Raw genomic sequence first — 17,710 nt, forward strand, 5'->3', positions numbered from 1 at the left:
CTATTCCTCTGAACACAAGACCAAATATTGTAACAAAAGATGCTCCCATTGCTTTAACTGCTTAGGAAGATCCCAAGTGTTCTGGGAGCTGTGAGCCAGGTACTGTGGACAAAGACCAAATACATATGAGAAATACATTTTGGTCATCTGAATGACCAAATACATATATTTGGATATCGCAGCTGTTACCTTCCCAAACCTGTTAACAAGGTCGCCAAAGTTGCCTGGGGCCACAGGTATTTCAACTCTAACCAGGGTCCTTCACTCCCACTTTCCACTCCATCCCCCAGCATCTCTCCATGCTAGCTCACTCATCCCTACCTGAAAGATCTCCATCTCATTTCTTTAAATGCAAATGTAGTCCCTGATCCCGAAAACTATACTAGTTCCACATGGTAATACATGCAACTTGCCCTTAAACATTCCATGCTCCATTGTTCCTGGGAAGAGAATAAGGTTTGGCCAAGAAGCCTCACTCCCAAGTCTATGCCTGAGGGAGAGAAGTTGCTTCCCTGGGTGCTGAGTTGGCTTTGTGAATGCAGGTTCTCATAGAACCATTCTTACAAATGACGTTTCATCTGCTCTATCAGGAACACCACAGTCTAACTGGGTATTTGTGTGTTTTCTAGGTAAATTAAGGAAATTAGCGTGGCTAGTATGAGATTTACACCAATACAAAAAAAAAACCCCACTAATTCCTCAAAGGAGTGTAATCTAGGTTCCAAAATCTGGCTCTCCAGCCAGGTTGTCTCTCTTTCTGGCTTCTCCACTTGGATGTCCCCCAGGCGCCAAAAACCTAACATTTACATTTCACCGAACCTGCTTGTCCTCCAGTCCCTGTTTAGTTAATAGCACCTTATCCACCGAATCCTCAGCCTGGAAACCTGAGACGGCTGCGATTGTTTCCTGTTCCCCACAGCCCACACCCAGCTGGGCTCAAATCCTGCCCCTCCTTTCTCCGCAATGTCTCCCTAGTCTCCCTCCTGCCACAGCTGGAGTTGGGACCCCACCAGCTTTTACTGTAACTATTGACAATAATTTCCTCAGTCATCTCCTTCCTTTGTTCCTTCCTACTCTCTTTGCAGATCCATCCTTGGTTCTGCCTCTGGAGTTTTCTTCCCAAAACACTGAAAGGATTATGACAGGCCCTGTTTAAAACAAAAAGCAACAACCACACACACACACACACACCTGACTTCTGAAGATTCTCAACTTTAGGTATATACTTTTAAAAATATTTTTTAATTGAAGTATGATTGACCCACGACACTACGTTAGTTTGAGGCACACAGCACAGTGATTTGATGATTCCATACATTACAAAGTGGTCACCACGAAGACAGAGTCTTGCCCACTCTGTGTTTCACCAGAGCAACTGGTCAGTACATCTGTGGCTTTTGCTGGCAGCAGCTCTCCATGCGTCTCAGACATGAGCCCTCCAATAAGGCCAGGAAACAGCTTGAATGAATGTGTCTAGTCTTCTCGCAGTCTTGCTCAGATGTCCAGAAAAGAGAACCACAGTGAGAAAACTACAGGGAAATACAGAGAGAAGTCCACTCCTGGGGTTCGAGTGGGGACTCCTGCTCTGGAAATAATCCACTGGCTTTCTTGTCTAATCTCAGATTTCCAAAGACCAGAGACAAAACGTTGTATTAAATTGTGGAAGCCCCTCTTAATCACAGTTTTTATGAGTTCTCCCCCTTTCACCATTTCCCTGATTTGTCTCTTGTCAGCTTACTAGAGTTTTAATGGTTTTAGCTTGAATTAACTTGTTAAAACAGTATACAAATTTTCCTATTCAGGTATGTTAGAATAATGACTTAGAACACCAACCATTTTCTTCCGGATTATAATTCCAAATTGAAGCTCAGAATTTGGGGTCAAATTCTGAAAGAACATTCTTCCTAAAATCTAAATTAATTCAGACCACAAATATATTTTGAGGCCATATTTAGCACCAAGCACTAAGGAAAACTAGGGGAGTGGGACAGGCATCAACTGAACAATCCCCTGAGACAGTCAAGTATAAAACTGCACGTGTGGCAAGTGCTCTGACGGGGCGATGCTTCATACTTGGAGAAACAGTAAGGCTGGATTTCGATTTAGTCCAGGGGTCCCCTAGGGAGGAACATGATGGGGAACAGGAAGGATGACTAGGAGATACCCACTTGAGACAGTCAAGCATTCCGGGCAAAGGGAACAGCACAGGCAAAGTGGCTGTAGCCAAGGAGGGGAGTAAGGAGTATGAGATGGGCTGGGAGAGGCAGGTAAGAGCTAATCCCGTCATAGTTAAGGAGTATTATCTTTACCATAAACGTAATGGAAGCCCATAAAGAGCTAACACTATGGAGAGGGAATGGGTGCTACTGATTATGGTTTAATCAAAGAAAGAAAGATTTATTCTGAATTCCATCTCCGACCCCTGGGATGCTTTGTTAACACTTTCATGCCTCCAAAACCCATAGGTTTTATAGGTTCTCTACCTATAACCAGTTGGCCTCCATGCGTGTCATCTGAAGTGTTGGGAGATATTGTAGGGAACAATGAGCCAGCTGCTGAGATCTTTAAACTCCTTGGATGAAAGATGTTATACAGCCTATAAATGTAAAGCATTGTTATTACCTGTCAGACAGACAGATGCCTCTAGCCAAAAAGGAAATCAGCAAAATACAAAGTGTATGAGGCTTCACCCACCTCTGTGATATTTAAATGTATAATCTGGGTATAAATTAAATGGGTTTAACGCTGGGGAAGCGCAGCATCTTTGATCTAAAGTGCCCAGAGCACTCTGCAAACCTGAAGTCATCCATTCTTGAAAGCCACTACAGAACTTTCTTCCTGAGAACTATGATAGTTCTCACAAAGTTTAACTTTCTTTTTAAAAGTCACCACCAAAGTTGGGGTAAAATCTCTGAAAAAAGGACATAAGCTCCTGGTTTACAACGCCTGTCCTTTTTTTTTTTTTTTTCTCATTCAAACAAGCAAACAAAAAACACCTTAAAGCTGAAATATTAAATATAGAATTGGAGACGAAGGAAGAGCTAAAATAAAATAAGCAATAAACTTTCTTCCCTAGATAAATATCTTCTCTCTTTCTTTAGTGCAGGACAATTTAGTACTTTATGCATTGTTCTGGCCCAAGAGGAAAAGTGGAGAAAAGGGATGGCAGATGAAGGAACCTTAAGGATAGGCTAGACTTTTGGCAAAAGAAGTGAAATAGAGACAGAGATGAGAGAGAAATTTGTAAACTGATTCCTCTCTTTTCCTTTCAAAGAAAACCTTTAATATTATTGGAATCATCAGAACAGCTGACACTGTGGTGGAGAGAGGGAGGGAGACACACGCAAAGCCCGGAGGCAGCTTGCTCAGGGCCTGTGAAAATGTTTCCAGTTCCTTTAAAATCAGAAGAAATAATATGATCTAGTTTGGATTAAATTTGTCTTTATATCAACACAGCCATACAAGACAATTTAAAAAAATGTTTTTTAATGATGGAAGGGGTTCACCAAGGCAAAAATACCCAGGGCCTGTGAAAGTTAAAATGTGGCTTTAGAAATGCCCTAACAGGAATTTTGAAAAAAATGACTGAGGAAATCCTCGACAAAGATTTACTTATTCTACTCAGACAATAGAGAATCTCACAAAAGCAACTAAATATCATGTTTTTCAGGTGATTCAACAAACTAAATGGAGCCAGCTAAGTGAACAAATCTGGACGGCTATCAGCAAAGGAAGACGTCGTGTGATTTCTCCATATACCTAACCTACAGAGCACCGGGTTGTTATTTTATTTAAAAGGCCTATTGAGGCCACTCTCCCTTCTGAGTAAGACAGCCTGCACTCTGTCTTTGGAGTGTGAATCTACTGAGTCCCCACACCTCACTGCCTTTCTCTTGCCTTCTGACACAGGCTGCACTTTGTCTATGGAGTACGTATCTCCCTGACTAAATCTACCTTTACTCAAAAAAAAAAAAAAAAAAAAGGACTATTGAGATGAGAGGCATGAACCTCACTGAAAATTTGTAACTACAAGCCCTTCCTTATGCCAGTTTCTGAGCCAAATTTGCATCAACTGTGTCATCTGATAAACTTACTGCCAAAATCTGTTTTTAATTTTTCCTGGATTGGTGGTGCCCCTCATATCCTGGCAGAAGCTAACACAAATTCTGTCTCAAGGAAAGCACTTAAAACTCTCAAACAATTCACACAGATACATTCCACAAACATGAGCCTACAGTAAAAAAAAAAAAATCATAAAACATGAAAAAAGAAGCCTAACATAAGCAAGAATCTGTATGAACAAAAAATAAAATGAGACAGAGATTTCAAAGAATGTCATTATTGCACACCTAATGTATATTGTGTGTCTAATATGCTTAGAGAGATATGAGACATTTGGAAGTATGAGTAGGAAATAGTATTTTGAAAGCATTGACAGAATGCACCAATAAGTCCCAAATTCTATACCAAGAACTCTTTTAAGAATGAGGGCGAAATAGATACTTTTGGACAAACAGAAACAAAGTTTACCTTAAAGAGATCCTCACTAAAGGATATACTTCCAGAAGAAGGAAAATTATTCCAGAGGTGGTTTGAGATGCAAGAAGAAATGGTGAAGAATGTGTAGACTAGTGACTAAAGAAGAACGTACAACCTTAGAGTCTGTGGACCTTACTGAGACCTATAGCCCAGGTAGCTCTGAGGAACAGCTCCAAAGCAGTAAGGGAGGAGCCAGGATATATAGATGTTTTTAAGCAAAAGCTTAAAAAAAAAAAAAAAAGCCACGCAGTCAAACATCAAAAGATTACTGCCAGTCATAAAAAACTGATGTCTCAAGTTAATGATTTTAGAGCTTTTCTGTATATGGGAAGATGCAAGAGTCTGGGCTCACTGAAATTATTCCTTAGAGACCTATCTTAACCAGATAGGGCTAGTATCCGAAGGGCAGAGTGCTTTCTGTTTTTCTCCATCCTGAATTCCCCTAAGGGCGCACCTTAGGGGGAGGGGCACTTGCTGTGGCTGGTGGCTCGGTTCTTGTAGAACTGGAATGACAGGCAGCATTGCCTTTCCACAGGACAAGTCTAATTAAACCTCGGCTATACAGAAAAAAAAAAAAAGACAATGTATAATCATAAAGTGGATAGAGTAAAAACAATGGATTATAATAAATTAGGAGAGGGATTTGATCGGTGTTAAACCAGTCTAAGATTTTTGTATTATTTAGAGAAAGGTAAAGATATTAATTCTCTTTAGACTTTAAAAATTTCACTATGCGTGGGGACATTTCACCCGAATCGAGGGAAGATTTTTGAATAAAGATGGAGAACTATACACGTGCATTTGCCTCTATTCCTCTCAAAGAAAAATCTAATTAAAATTACAGTAAACGGGGGTAGGGGAGGTGGGCGAGTGGAGGGTATAGGTCAGTGGTAAAGCACATGCTTAGTGAGGTTCAATGCCCAATACCTCCATTAAAAAAACAAAACAAAACAAACTGTATTCATATCAACAACTTGCTTGTGAGAAAAAAAATTACTGTAAATGGATTTTTTCAAAGGGCCTCCATCCAGGTACAAGGACAAAGATAACAGGACAGAAGATAACAATACCAAATTTTTTAAATCACAGCAATATTTTTTTCAAATTAGCTCCTAGAGTAATGGAAATAAAAGCAAAAATAAACAAATGGGATCTAATTAAACTTAAAAGCTTTTGCACAGCTAAGGATACCATCAACAAAACGAAAAGACAACCTACAGAATGGGAGAAGATATTTGCAAACGATGCAACCAACAAGGGACTAATTTCCAAAATATACAAATAGTTCATTTGGCTTAATATCAAAAAACAAACAACCCAATCAAAAAATGGGCAGAAGACCTAAATAGATATCTCTCCAAAGAAGACATCCAGATGGCCAATAGGCACATGAAAAGATGCTCAACACTGATGATTATCAAAGAAATGCAAATCGAAACTACAATGAGATATCACCTCATACCAGTCAGAATGGCCATCATTAAAAAGTCGACAAAGGACAAATATTGGAGAGCATGTGGAGAAAAAGGAACCCTCCTACACTGTTGGTGGGAATGTAAATTGGTATAGACACTATGAAGGACAATATGGAGGGTCCTTAAAAGACTAAAAACAGACTTACCATATGATCCAGCAATCCCACTCCCGGGCATATATCCAGAGGAAACTTTAATTCTAAAATATACATACACCTCAATGTTCACAGCAGCATTATTTACAATAGCCAAGACATGGAAACAACCTAAATGTCCATTGATAGATGACTGGATAAAGAAGATGTGGCATACATATATATATACACACACATACATATGTACACACACACACACACACACACACACACACACACACACATGCAAATGGAATACTACTCGGCTGTTAAAAATAAAATAATGCCATTTGCAGCAAAATGGATGGACCTGAAGATTGTCATTCTAAGTGAAGTAAGCCAGAAAGAAAAATACTCCACATATTACTTATATGTGGAATATAAAAAAAAGGACACAGATGAACTTATCTACAAAACAGAAACAGACTTGCAGACATAGAGAACAAACTTATGGTTAATAGGGGTAAAGAGGGTGGGAAGGGATAAATTGGGAATCCGAAATTTGTACCCCTTGGAGAGTGATGGAAATGTTAGCTATCTTGATTGTGATGGTGGTTTCATTGGTGTACAAATCTATCAAAATTCATCAAATTGTACATCTGAAATATGTGTAGTTTGCTGTATATCAAGCATACCACAATAAAGATGTTAAAAAAAAGAAAAACACAAATTTTTGGAAACTGAAAAGCAGATGTATAAAAGCTTAATGACTGAAAGAACTCAAGAAAGTTGAATTCTAAGCCAGCAGTGGTTCAAAGGAAGCTTCACAGAGTTTCAGGATTTGGTCACCTAAGGCACATTTGAGAGTGGGATAAAGGTGACGCCAAAAACAGGGTGATTGTTTCAGAGTTACTGAAAAAATAAAACAAAAATTAAACACCAAGATCCCACTTTTGCCCTTCTGTAAGTTGGCATAAGACTGAGTGAATAAAAAGAGATTCTTTGGACAGGGCAAGAGGAAAGCAACTGGAAGAAATAGGTATTACTCTTAAACATTAAAAAAAGGCCATCAATAAAATTCTGAATTTCACTCTGTATAAATGTATCACTTATGTGTTCATTTTGGAATCTGCATTATTAGGAATTTGAAAAAAATTCTGGGTCTCTGGCTAAGGGTTGATTTATAAATATTACACACATGATATAAAACTAAAAATATATATGTTTATAAGTCCATTTGCTTAGGGGTAAACAGATGACTTGGATGGTATTAATTCATAAAACCGATGTTCTTAGTGATGGTGCTAAGGGGAGGCTGCCCCAGGATGTGCCTCTTCTGGCATTAGGGTAATTTTGAGCTGAAGACAATCAAGACCCAAAAGACTCAGAAAAAAACCTTTGAACTTCCTCTTACTGCCTAACAGAATTTAAGATAGGCTTGTCCTAGGAAGAAGCTATCACTTGCGGGGTGTGTAAAGTATTAGGTGTGGTGGACAGGGAAGAACTTAGCAAAGCCCATTTAATCAAAGTCCTCTCAGTGTCCCATTGTCTTTGGATGGCCCAGCAGCAAACATTTGTTTACCAAACATTAACTCTTTTTATCTTCCTGCAAATTACCTTACTTCCCTTGAAGCCTCAGATCCCCACCTCCAGTATATATACATACACCTCACCTTGCCTTGCTGTCTTTGGGATTCTTCATTCCCATGAGACTTCCCTGTGTGCCCATAATACTTTTGATTTTCTCCTGTTAATCTGCCTTACATCACTTTAATTGCCAGACAAAAGAACTAAGAAGGGAAAGAAGGGAAATTTCCCCTCCCCAACATTGGTAAGGGAAGCAGAACAGTGAGAAACCTTCACTTCTTATTAAGAACAGCATTATCATTCTTGCGAAAGAAGATGTCTTGCTTCACAAGCCTTTATATTCCAGGCTTGGAAGAGGTGAAAATCCTTTAATTCTGAGGCATAAATCAGTCTCTGCATGTGATCACAGGGTTTTAATCATCTGTGGGTATGTTGACAAATCCATTAATTTGGGAAATCTTTGTAAGGACAGACCCTATATTAACCATGGTTATTTATGTCTCTATAATTAGCACCTTCTTGATGGATCAGGAATCACTTCTCTGCTGGTTTAGATGCTATACAATGTGGAATGCTGGTCCTGAAACAGAGTCTGATCCTGTGGGGTCCTCCCTGGTACAAATCCTTTCCGTGTTTCTTGTTTGTAAGAAATAGGCTTCATTCAAACACCTTGACCTTCCCTGAGCTCCAGAGGGCTGATCCAAACAATTGCTAATCAGGGAAGGGAGGGAGCAAACAATAGTGCAGGCTTGGGGCAGGGTCCCGGTTCCTCCTCATGGAATATGCATAACAATATCTTTGAGTTCTTGTGGGAACTAAGGTCCCCACCCAGGTGGAGGATGCCAACTTCAAACTGAGCACAAGATTCCTGGAGCACTACTCTGTTACCTCACCACCAGCTCATCAGAAGAGAGCCACACACCCTGCAGCCCTCATCCCAAATTTCATGTATAAAATCCTTTTCCCCAGAAACTATTGGAGACTTCGGGTTTTTTGAGTGTGAGCCACCCGTCCTTGCTTGGCCTTGCAATAAATCTTTCTCTGCTCCAAATGCCAGAGTTTTGGTTTATTTGGCCTCACTGTACATTGAGTACAAGATTTTTTCTTCAGTAACAAGACCTTACTAAGAAAAGGCGATTCATGTAATGTTTGTGCAATGTTTGTTAGCTTGTCTTGAGGATACCAAGCAATCAGTATTTGAATGTTCCAGAATTAAAGAGATTATCTCATTGTAGCTTCCATGAGACATAATTTCCAAGCTGACAACAACCACAAAAGCTGTTTCAGGTGTCATTAAGAAGTTTCAGATTACTGCATAATTTCAGCTACTGTTTATCTGAATTAATGTACTCATAAACCTAAGTCTAAAGATGACTTCATATAACTTTTCCCCCCAGTTTTAATGTAATTTTTTTAAAGAGTTTACTACATAAGACAAAATGCTTCTTTGAAATTTACTTAAATCTTAGAGATGATACATTTGGCAAAATCTGTGCTCAGGAATCTAAAAAAATAGAAAACATTAATTCTGTAAAATTGTAAGCCGACAGGGTAGGAGGTTCTCAGGGAAAGAGAACGAGGCATGGCTTTCTTGACACAAGAGAAGCCACTTTTGGCCTAAGCCATTTTGTGGTCTACTGGCCACGATGCCTTTGCCCTTGAACAGGTCTCAGAAATTAATGATCTTAAGGGAGGTGAGGGAATGCAGAAACAAAGGAAAAGCAGTCAATTAACAGTAGTTCAGCGATAAAGCAGAATCCTAGTTTGTCCTCAAGGGATATGCAAGGCAATCTGATACATATCTGAGTTTTACAGGAACTAAGACCAGTTATCCAGGTGGAAGAAGGAAAGATGATGATGATGACCCTTATGACTTCAGTCAGTCTTTGCCCCAATTCTATGCTGAACTCGCCTCTGCTCAAGTCCCTTCATGAATGTGCACATATCCTTATCTTAAAACTTCCCCAGTGTTGCTGTTGGGGAGACCCTGCTTTGAGAAAGATTCCCAGTGTTCTCCTGGGCTGCAAGTAATAAAGCCTTCCTTCTCCAGATCTTTGGCTTGGTTGTATCTTTTGGCTCGACAGCTGCCAAGAAGTGAGTCCAGTTTTGGGGTAACAAAATTGACATTATAGAAGTTCCTTCTAAAAAGCTAATATATTAAGATATAATTTGTGAGTTACTGCATGTATATCGACATGCAACAATATATGTGAAGATACTGATACATAAATTACATATATTGAGCTCAACAGATCCTAGAGAACCTATCCCAGGCTATGCTTTCAAGAGTAACAAAGATGAATAATGTGCCTTTGGCCTTCTAGAAGTATTCAGAGTAAGAGAAGGGATTGATTGGTATAAAGATGCCTAACCATAGAAGGAGGCAAAAGGTAAGGATTGTAAATCAAACTACCAGAAGGAAAGGGATTAGGAGGGAAATATTTTGGGATAATTGCTAACAATTTCCTGTAGTAAGCAGTTGGGATGACCCTGATGGGTGGGTTCGATTTCTACTGGAGGAGACACTCAAGGTAGTGTTAGGTAGTTTAGACAGAAATGAGCACTGGGCAGGGGGAGAGGAAGGGGAGAGGAACAATCCAGAACACAAGGAACCTGAGCTGTCAATTAACCAGAGCACAAGGAACCTGAGCTGTCAGTCAACCAGAGCGCATGGAACTTGAGCTGTCAATCAATCAATCAATCAATCAATCAATCAGAAAACCAGGATGGAAAACCAAGGGAACAGCACCATTTTTCCTCTCTAGGATTGGCCTGCTCCCAATTCTCGGGAGTGTACTATCTTTCTTTTTTTTTTTTTAACTTCACTAATAAAAATCTTGCTTATATTACGCTTTTTGTCTTTCAAAAATTCTTTTTTTTTTTCAGGTGACTAAGAACTGAGGTAATTCTTATTTCCCTTTTCTCAGTAACATTAATTTTGGTGCCATGACTTGGATCACATGCTTAAACGTAATCTTTCCTCCTTCATTTCCCTCTCCCTCCCCTAGGGATGGCTGTGGAGGCTGGAGCGAGGATACAGGGCGTGGAGCTCCAAGCAATGCTGGACCAGTCAAGCAGTGAGTGGCCCATCTGGGATCCCGTGCCCGGCCGGTCACTGCGGCCATGTGCCTCCTCCCCCATGCCCAGCCACATGCACGCCTGCCCCAGCGCGCTCTGCCCCCTGCCAGCCCCACCTGCCATGGAGCTCCAACTGGAGATAACCAGGCTTACTCCAGAACCACAGTAAACTAATAACTTCTGGCCTTTACACTGGATTGGCCTACAGAGAGGACTACTGACCACCTTAAAACAATGTTCAAACAAGGGAGAAAGTACCAAACCAGGAAGAGAATAAGACAACATCTGAGGTAGACAACTGACCCAAGATACTGGACCAGGCCTGTATATCAATTACTTTATCACTCAGACTGATGCAGGAAAACGGATGTGGGGTGTGAGGAAGGCCATGTCCCAGGTCTTGGTTGAGCCCCTGGGACGTGACCCGCCAAGTGTGGTTCTTTGGCTTAAGTCAGGAAAGAATTCGAGTGCGAGCCACAGTTCAGTAAAAGTAGATTTATTTAGAGAAATACTACATAGAGTGTAAGGCAAGAGAAAGGTAAGGAAAGTGAGGGAATTGGGCGCTCAGGTTAAAGTAAAAGTAGGTACACACTCCATAGACAGAGCGCGGGCCATCTCCAAAGAGGAGGGAGTGAAAAAGGCCACTAGGCGAGGTGTTGCCAGTTTTTATATGGGCTCAGTAGCTTCACACGCCTACAGGTGGGACCATTCCAACTGCCCTGGGAAAGGGGCTGGGATTCCCAGGGATTGGGCCACTGCCCATTCTTTGGCCTTTTGCAGTTAGCCTTCGGGCTGTCATGGCGCCTGCGGGCATGTTATTTATCACCCTGTTACAATGAGCATATAATGAAGCTCAAGGTCTACTAGAAGTCAAACTTCTTAATCCTCAAGGCTAACTAGGAGTTGAATCTTACACCATTTTGGTGTTAAATTTGCTGTCATTCCTTGAGTGGTTGTGCCCTGCCCCCTTCCATCCTGTCTCAACATCTTTATATACTGGTCTGTAGCCTTTGCTGGGGTTCCTTGCTTCTGCTTTCTGACCTCTGCTATCGAGTTTTCTCAAAAAAAAAAAAAAAAAAAACCAGCTTCCTTCAGTCTCTCTTTCCCACTCATCACCGCAAGGTCCTATGGCCCCGACAGGGGTGCCTCCCTCCTGGGCTATTATTAACTTACTCTCTGACCTAAAAAAAAACTCTCAGTTTCCTAATGCGGCTGGGGCCACGCCCTTGTTGCCACTATTTCAACCTGTGGTGCCCTGGGAACTTATAATCATATCCTGTTTGCCTAATTCACCGGCTAGCAAGTATTTGGCCACCTCTTTCGTACATGGCTTGAGTAACATTGTCCCTGGTGGCCTTTTCTAGAAAACACCACCATGGACAGTAATCATGGGCTGCAATGTCTCTGACTCCTTTCTGGCTTCATGTCCCTCTGGGGACACTTGCTCAGGCAAGAAAACATCTCTGCTTTAGAAAACTGAGCTGCTGGAGTTCTAGCTCAAGTTCTCCTCTCCTGCTGCATTCCCCATTCAGGAGCTTCCATATGGACCCTCTAACCTGAACTCACTCATTTTTGCTCCCCCTTTCTCCAGCTATCCCAGTTGAGTAGCTCTCTAGCTCCCAGCTCACCAACCACCCACGGGGTTAAAACTCACTAGTTCCTTGGACTGTGGAGACTCCCAGCTCATGGTAAGACTGTGGCCACCCTCCCCATCCAGAGAGGAGGCCGGGATGCCAAGTCCTCCTCCTGCAGACCAATGACACTGAGATGCCAGGCTCTCCTTGGTCCATTGCTTCAGGGTACTCTTGGCTACAGGCAGAAGACTGAGATGTCAGACTATATCCTGTGGGCTTCACCTCAGGACGCTGAGCTCTGAAGACCACCCCCTCTTCCCCCTGGTATCCTGCCCTTCAGATGAAAAACCAATAGTTGATCCCTGCTGGGACTCCCCTGGGCTATATCTTAGCCAAAAGCATGGCCCATAAATAGGAGCATAAATTCAACCACCGTGCTCCAGCTTGATCTCTTCTACAATACACAGGCAAATGGTCTAAAATGTCATATATCCAGATATTTTATTTGCTAAGGGACAGCAATGGTCTCCTAAGGAAATGCAAAATAACCACCTTGGCCATGGTTACTATCAGCAACCTGCTGTCCCTAACACCTCCTTGAGAGGAGGACTCCCTTAAACGTCCGTCCTCCTCTGCTCTCCCTACCATATACCCTGTGTTTCCCTAATACCCAGGAAAGACATTGCCTTCAGGTCCTCCATTACCGCTGATGGCTAAGACCTGCCCCCTGGTAGAAACACGTGGAAAATTTGGTCCACAGTTTATATATAAGCCGTTTTCTCTGGTAGAGCTGAGACAAATTAAGACTAATTTGGCAAGCTAATGGTCTCACCTGGGAAGATGTTAATATTTTCCTTGGCCAAACACTATCTGACACAGAAAAGGAAAGGGTTCTCAGAGAAGCCAGAATATATGCAGACAGTCTACATCTATCTAATGACAGGTATCCCATAGGGGAAAAAGCTGTTCCCCAATGGACCCTGGATGGGACTATAATGACCTTAACCAAAAGTGAGAAAGAGATCATTTTTTAATCTGTGTGAAGGCAGGACTCTGGGTAGCTCAACAGAAGGTTATCAGTTATTCTAAGACCCTTGTTTATCCTCTTCACCTCTTGGCTAGGATTAGCAATACATATTTGACCTCTAACTTTTCAGCCTTCTTATAAAATGTGTTTCTTCTTGTCTAGAGTCAAACTTTAAATGGCTATACAACGAGGTAATCAACCAATCAGCCAAGACAGCTTTTACACAAGCCCCTTGATGGACACCGACCCTTCGCTCACCACCTGCCCAGTGACAGCCAGCTAGTCTGGGACCCCAGTGAGTTTCATCATTGTCCCAGATCAGCAGGAAGTAGCTAGAGCAGTCAACGCCCTCTATGTCCCAAAGATTTGGGGTCCTATGACTAGAGGGGAGAATGTTAGGTAGTTTAGATAATGAGCAGTGGGCAGGGGGAGAGGATGGGGGAAGGAACAATCCAGAACACAAGGAACCTGAGCTGTCAATTAACCAGAACACAAGGAACCTGAGCTGTCAATCAACCAGAGAGCAGGAAACCTGAGCTGTTAATCAATCAATCAATCAATCAGGAAACCAGGATATAAAAACAGGGAAAGCGAGGCAACAGCACCATTTTTTCCTCTCTTGGATTGGCCTGCTCTCAATTCTCAGAAGTGTACTATCTTTCACTTTTTTTTTTTACTTCACTAATAAAAATCTTGCTTATATCACGTTTTCTGTCTCTCATCAAAAATTCTTTTTTTTCGGGTGATTAAGAACCGAGGTTATTCTTACTTCCCTTTTCCCGGTAACAGTAACAACTTTATAACAAATGTGTGCTGCTTCAAAGTGATTAATACTAGAAAAGTTCTCATAAATGTCTCAAATAGATGTGAACTTTAATACCTAATCTTTTCTAATTTCATAAAGCTTAATGTGGTATAGAAAAATTTAAGTTCCAAATATTTTATACCTTCAATTATATCCAATAGAATTCCTGTTTCCTAAACTAGTAGGAAGTCCCTACTCTGGACTCTCCTTAGATTAGGAAGGATTCCACTTAGAAACAAGTTAAATCACTGGAGTGGGGATTCAAGTCTTGATATTTTACGAAAGTTTCCCAGATTTTTCTTTTTAATTTAAAAGTTCTTCAGATAATTTCAAGGTGCAGCCACGGTTGCAAACCACCAGGCTAAATTGCAGTTGGGCAATTTTGGTCTTACTGATGACCGGTTTGCTTCCTTTGCTGCTTCAATAAATGACAAGAATTTTCCAGTGTTACTTTTTATTAGCTTCTTCTTCCCTGAGTACTTACTATGTGACAGGTACGGTGCCAAGCATTCTTTAGTGCATTATCTCATCTAATTTTCACAGCTACCGCTAAGGTAGGTGCTTCTAAGTCACTTGCCCAGTTATCGCCCCATTCTGGAGCTCAAGAATTTACCACTGCACTACACTGCTTCTCTTCTCTAGTTTACTCCTGATAAGGAACTGTCGGGAACACCGAAGTCTTCCAGGAGTTATAAATAAACGTTATCAGGAAAGAGGAGACGAGAACAAGCAGCAAAATGCCACAAGAACAAGTATGGAGGAAACCAGGAGGCGGAAGCGGCATGGCCCGTCTGACGGGGAAATTCTGGGAGAGTTAACATCTCTCCCCAGCTCCCCAACTACCGCCACCCCTCCTCCGCCAACAAGCCTTTAACCGTCACTACTTGGTCCCACTTTTCAACCTTTGGTCCTTGTTGGCCAATTCAGGGCTAGAATAACCTTTAAATATAAACAGGGAAAACCCAATCCGGGTATTTCCCAAATCAATAGCTGCAGTTTAGGGGGTTAGTCATTACTGGAGATGGGGAAAAGCTTCTCTAACCCTCTTCGCCATCAAACTAATCGACTCAAAGAGATGGGCCAAATGCTGGACGCTGCCAAGGTCAATTCCCCTGGAGCCTTAGGTGGGGGAGCCCGCCCCAACAGCAAACCTCTAGAGGTAGGAGGCGTGGCTGGAGGCCCCACCCGTACTCTCCCGAGGGGAGGGTGGGGTCAGTGCACGCGTGGCCGATTGCTTCAGCAGCCCTTCGGGGTCCGGAGTCTGGCGGACGAATTCTGTGCAGTGCCGTGACTTTCAGCAAGGGCGCGGCGGCAGATCCAGTAGTCTGGGAGAGGGGTGGCCCGCCCCACGTGCACAAACCCCGATTTAACTGAAAGCTTTGAGCCGGTGAGGATCCCGGCTCAGGGTTGAGACGAGTGGCTTCCTGGCGCACCCCAACGCCGGAGCGCCCCGGGCAGGGAGTCCCTCACTCGGGAGGGTCCCCGGGGCAGCTGGCGCGGGGCTCCCGGTTGCCATGGTAACCCCACGCGCCCGGCGGAGACGGCGCGCGCCGCGGGGCTCCACCGCTCCCGGAAGTGACGTGTTTCACCTGCCGAGCGAGGGCGGGGTGCGCCCGGGCTGCGAGGTGCCGCCGCCGCCAGCAACCAGTCCGGAGCGCGCGAGGCGCCGGGTGACTGAGACCCCGGTGAGAGCCGCCTACCTGCAGTCGTCGCCCACGGCCGGGCCGCCAGCATGGCGCTTCTGCTGAGCGTCGTGCTCCTGTGCGGAGTCGCTGGTGAGTGGGGGACAATTCGATCCCTCGGGTCAGCCCGGGGGCGCTCGCTGCCTGCGGCCACCCGGGAACAATGAAGCGTGGGGGAGGGGGCGGGCGCTTTTGGGGGGCGCTGCGGCAGTGGCGGCGGTGCGCGCGGAATTGGGCTTGGGTGATTTTGCGCGGCCGGGGTGTGGAGCCGCTGGGAAGGGAGTCCCGCAGGGTGCCCAGCGGGCACGGGAGCGGGGGACGGAGCCTCAGGATAAGGGGCAGCGGTGCAGGGGCTCCTCGGGCGCGAGTGGGTGGGCGCGGCGTGCCGGGTGCGCCTGGCGTCTCTCCCAGACTGTTCTTTGCCGCGGATGCAGGCTTTGCTTTATTTGCTCTTGCCCTCTTCGTTGTTAGCCGCGGTGTCGTCTCCGTCCAGGGTTACCCGATTTCAGAGCCTTGGGCGGCCAGTTTTCAGCTGTCGAGCAGTCCAGGCGGGGAGGCTGAATTACAAAACGCCATGATTAAATGGACACTGAGCCTTTCAGCGCCTCAAATCGTCCAGGCTACCTCTAGGAAAGAGGCACTGAACGAACTGTAGCCTTCTTGGTCACAGAAGAGGCGAGCCCAGGCACGAGCTGTTAACTAGACGGTAACTCGACGAAGTAGACCGTGGAAAATCAAAAAGTAGGTTCCTGCAAAAATGCAGTATTGATTTCTGCAGTCCCTGGGGAAAGTGCAGAGGATAAATTAGTAACCTCAGTTTTGAGTTTATAATGATTTGATTCATTTTGGTGATAAGATAGGATGACTTGTACAGGGTAATTCTGAAAGGATTCGCCAAGTATATGTTCTACTGCTCCTTTCTCGGGAGGGAAAAAAAGGCATTTAAAAAATGCATGGACCTTTAGAAGGCATACTCATTTGACACTTAAAAAAACTGATCTGTTTCCGTGTCAGTGTTTTAACCAGCTGATCTTTGTTTTGTCGAAGTAAGCACTTGTCTCATTTGGGAACCAAAAGATTCATTAACCACACCCCCGCACCCCCCTCCCATACACACACAAAATCCATAAGTGGGACTCTAAGAGGCACACTTCGTGTAGCCTCCGGAAGGATGATTTTTTTAAGCGCTGTAAAGCGAGATCGAGTGGCCCTTTCTATTGGGATGGCTCTTTGCTTCCGGTTGAAATGTTAATTCTATTGTTGGATTCCACAGCGTGAGCATTACTCATGGGATCAACATTCTATTAACAAGTCTAATCTTTGATCTGAGTCTATTGCATTACCTCCACCTTTTTAATACGTGTCATTTAGATTTGGCTGAAATTCCCAAAGTAAAGCTTCCAGAAAAGATGAAGGGTTAATAACCATTTTACATGATACGTTCCCACGTTTTTTTGATCAAGGGCTGAAATGAAGTAGAAATTGAGAACATTGTCATTGCTATGAAAAAAAGTTTTAGGCTACATCTAAAGCAGAGAAGTGGAAAAACATAAACCATGTTGAGGATTTTTTTTTTCAGTTATATCAGGATAATTGTCTGGATTTCATTTTTTTCTGGATACCTCACTTTGATAGGCACAATCTCAACCTAAGATATTTTGATACATACAGAGTCATTCTCATAAACTGTACACTAGGGTACAGTGAACATCTTTTTAAAGGACTGTTCTCTTCAACTAAAGAAGGCAACTATGTTTAATTTTCCAGCACAGGAAACAACTGAGAAACTAGTTGATACAGCTTTGAGTATTTCTTCAGAGGCTTCTTGACACTTTAGAAATTCATTACCATGAACTCAATTCGAGTAGT

General features: G+C 43.1%; 1 protein-coding gene and 1 long non-coding RNA gene across 3 annotated transcripts in view; one reads left to right on the forward strand and one right to left on the reverse strand.

The window, feature by feature from the left end:
* Positions 1-1,272: 1,272 nt before the first annotated feature.
* On the reverse strand, positions 1,273-15,590 carry LOC140698233 (uncharacterized). Its single transcript, XR_012075862.1, has 3 exons — positions 15,311-15,590; positions 2,484-2,596; positions 1,273-1,489 (listed from the first exon to the last, which is right to left on the reverse strand). It is a non-coding gene; the product is annotated as an uncharacterized lncRNA (long non-coding RNA).
* Positions 15,591-15,755: 165 nt separating this feature from the next.
* CXADR (CXADR Ig-like cell adhesion molecule) overlaps positions 15,756-17,710 on the forward strand; it is a 57,291-nt gene continuing 55,336 nt past the window's right edge. For both annotated transcript variants that reach the window (XM_072967874.1, XM_006216749.4), the window contains exon 1: positions 15,756-15,934. In XM_072967874.1, coding sequence (XP_072823975.1) covers positions 15,892-15,934 — 43 coding nt within the window. In that variant the 5' untranslated portion in view covers positions 15,756-15,891. The remainder of the gene's footprint in view (positions 15,935-17,710) is intronic.

The sequence above is a fragment of the Vicugna pacos genome, chromosome 1 (genome assembly GCF_048564905.1).
Source record: "Vicugna pacos chromosome 1, VicPac4, whole genome shotgun sequence".
NCBI lineage: Eukaryota > Metazoa > Chordata > Mammalia > Artiodactyla > Camelidae > Vicugna > Vicugna pacos.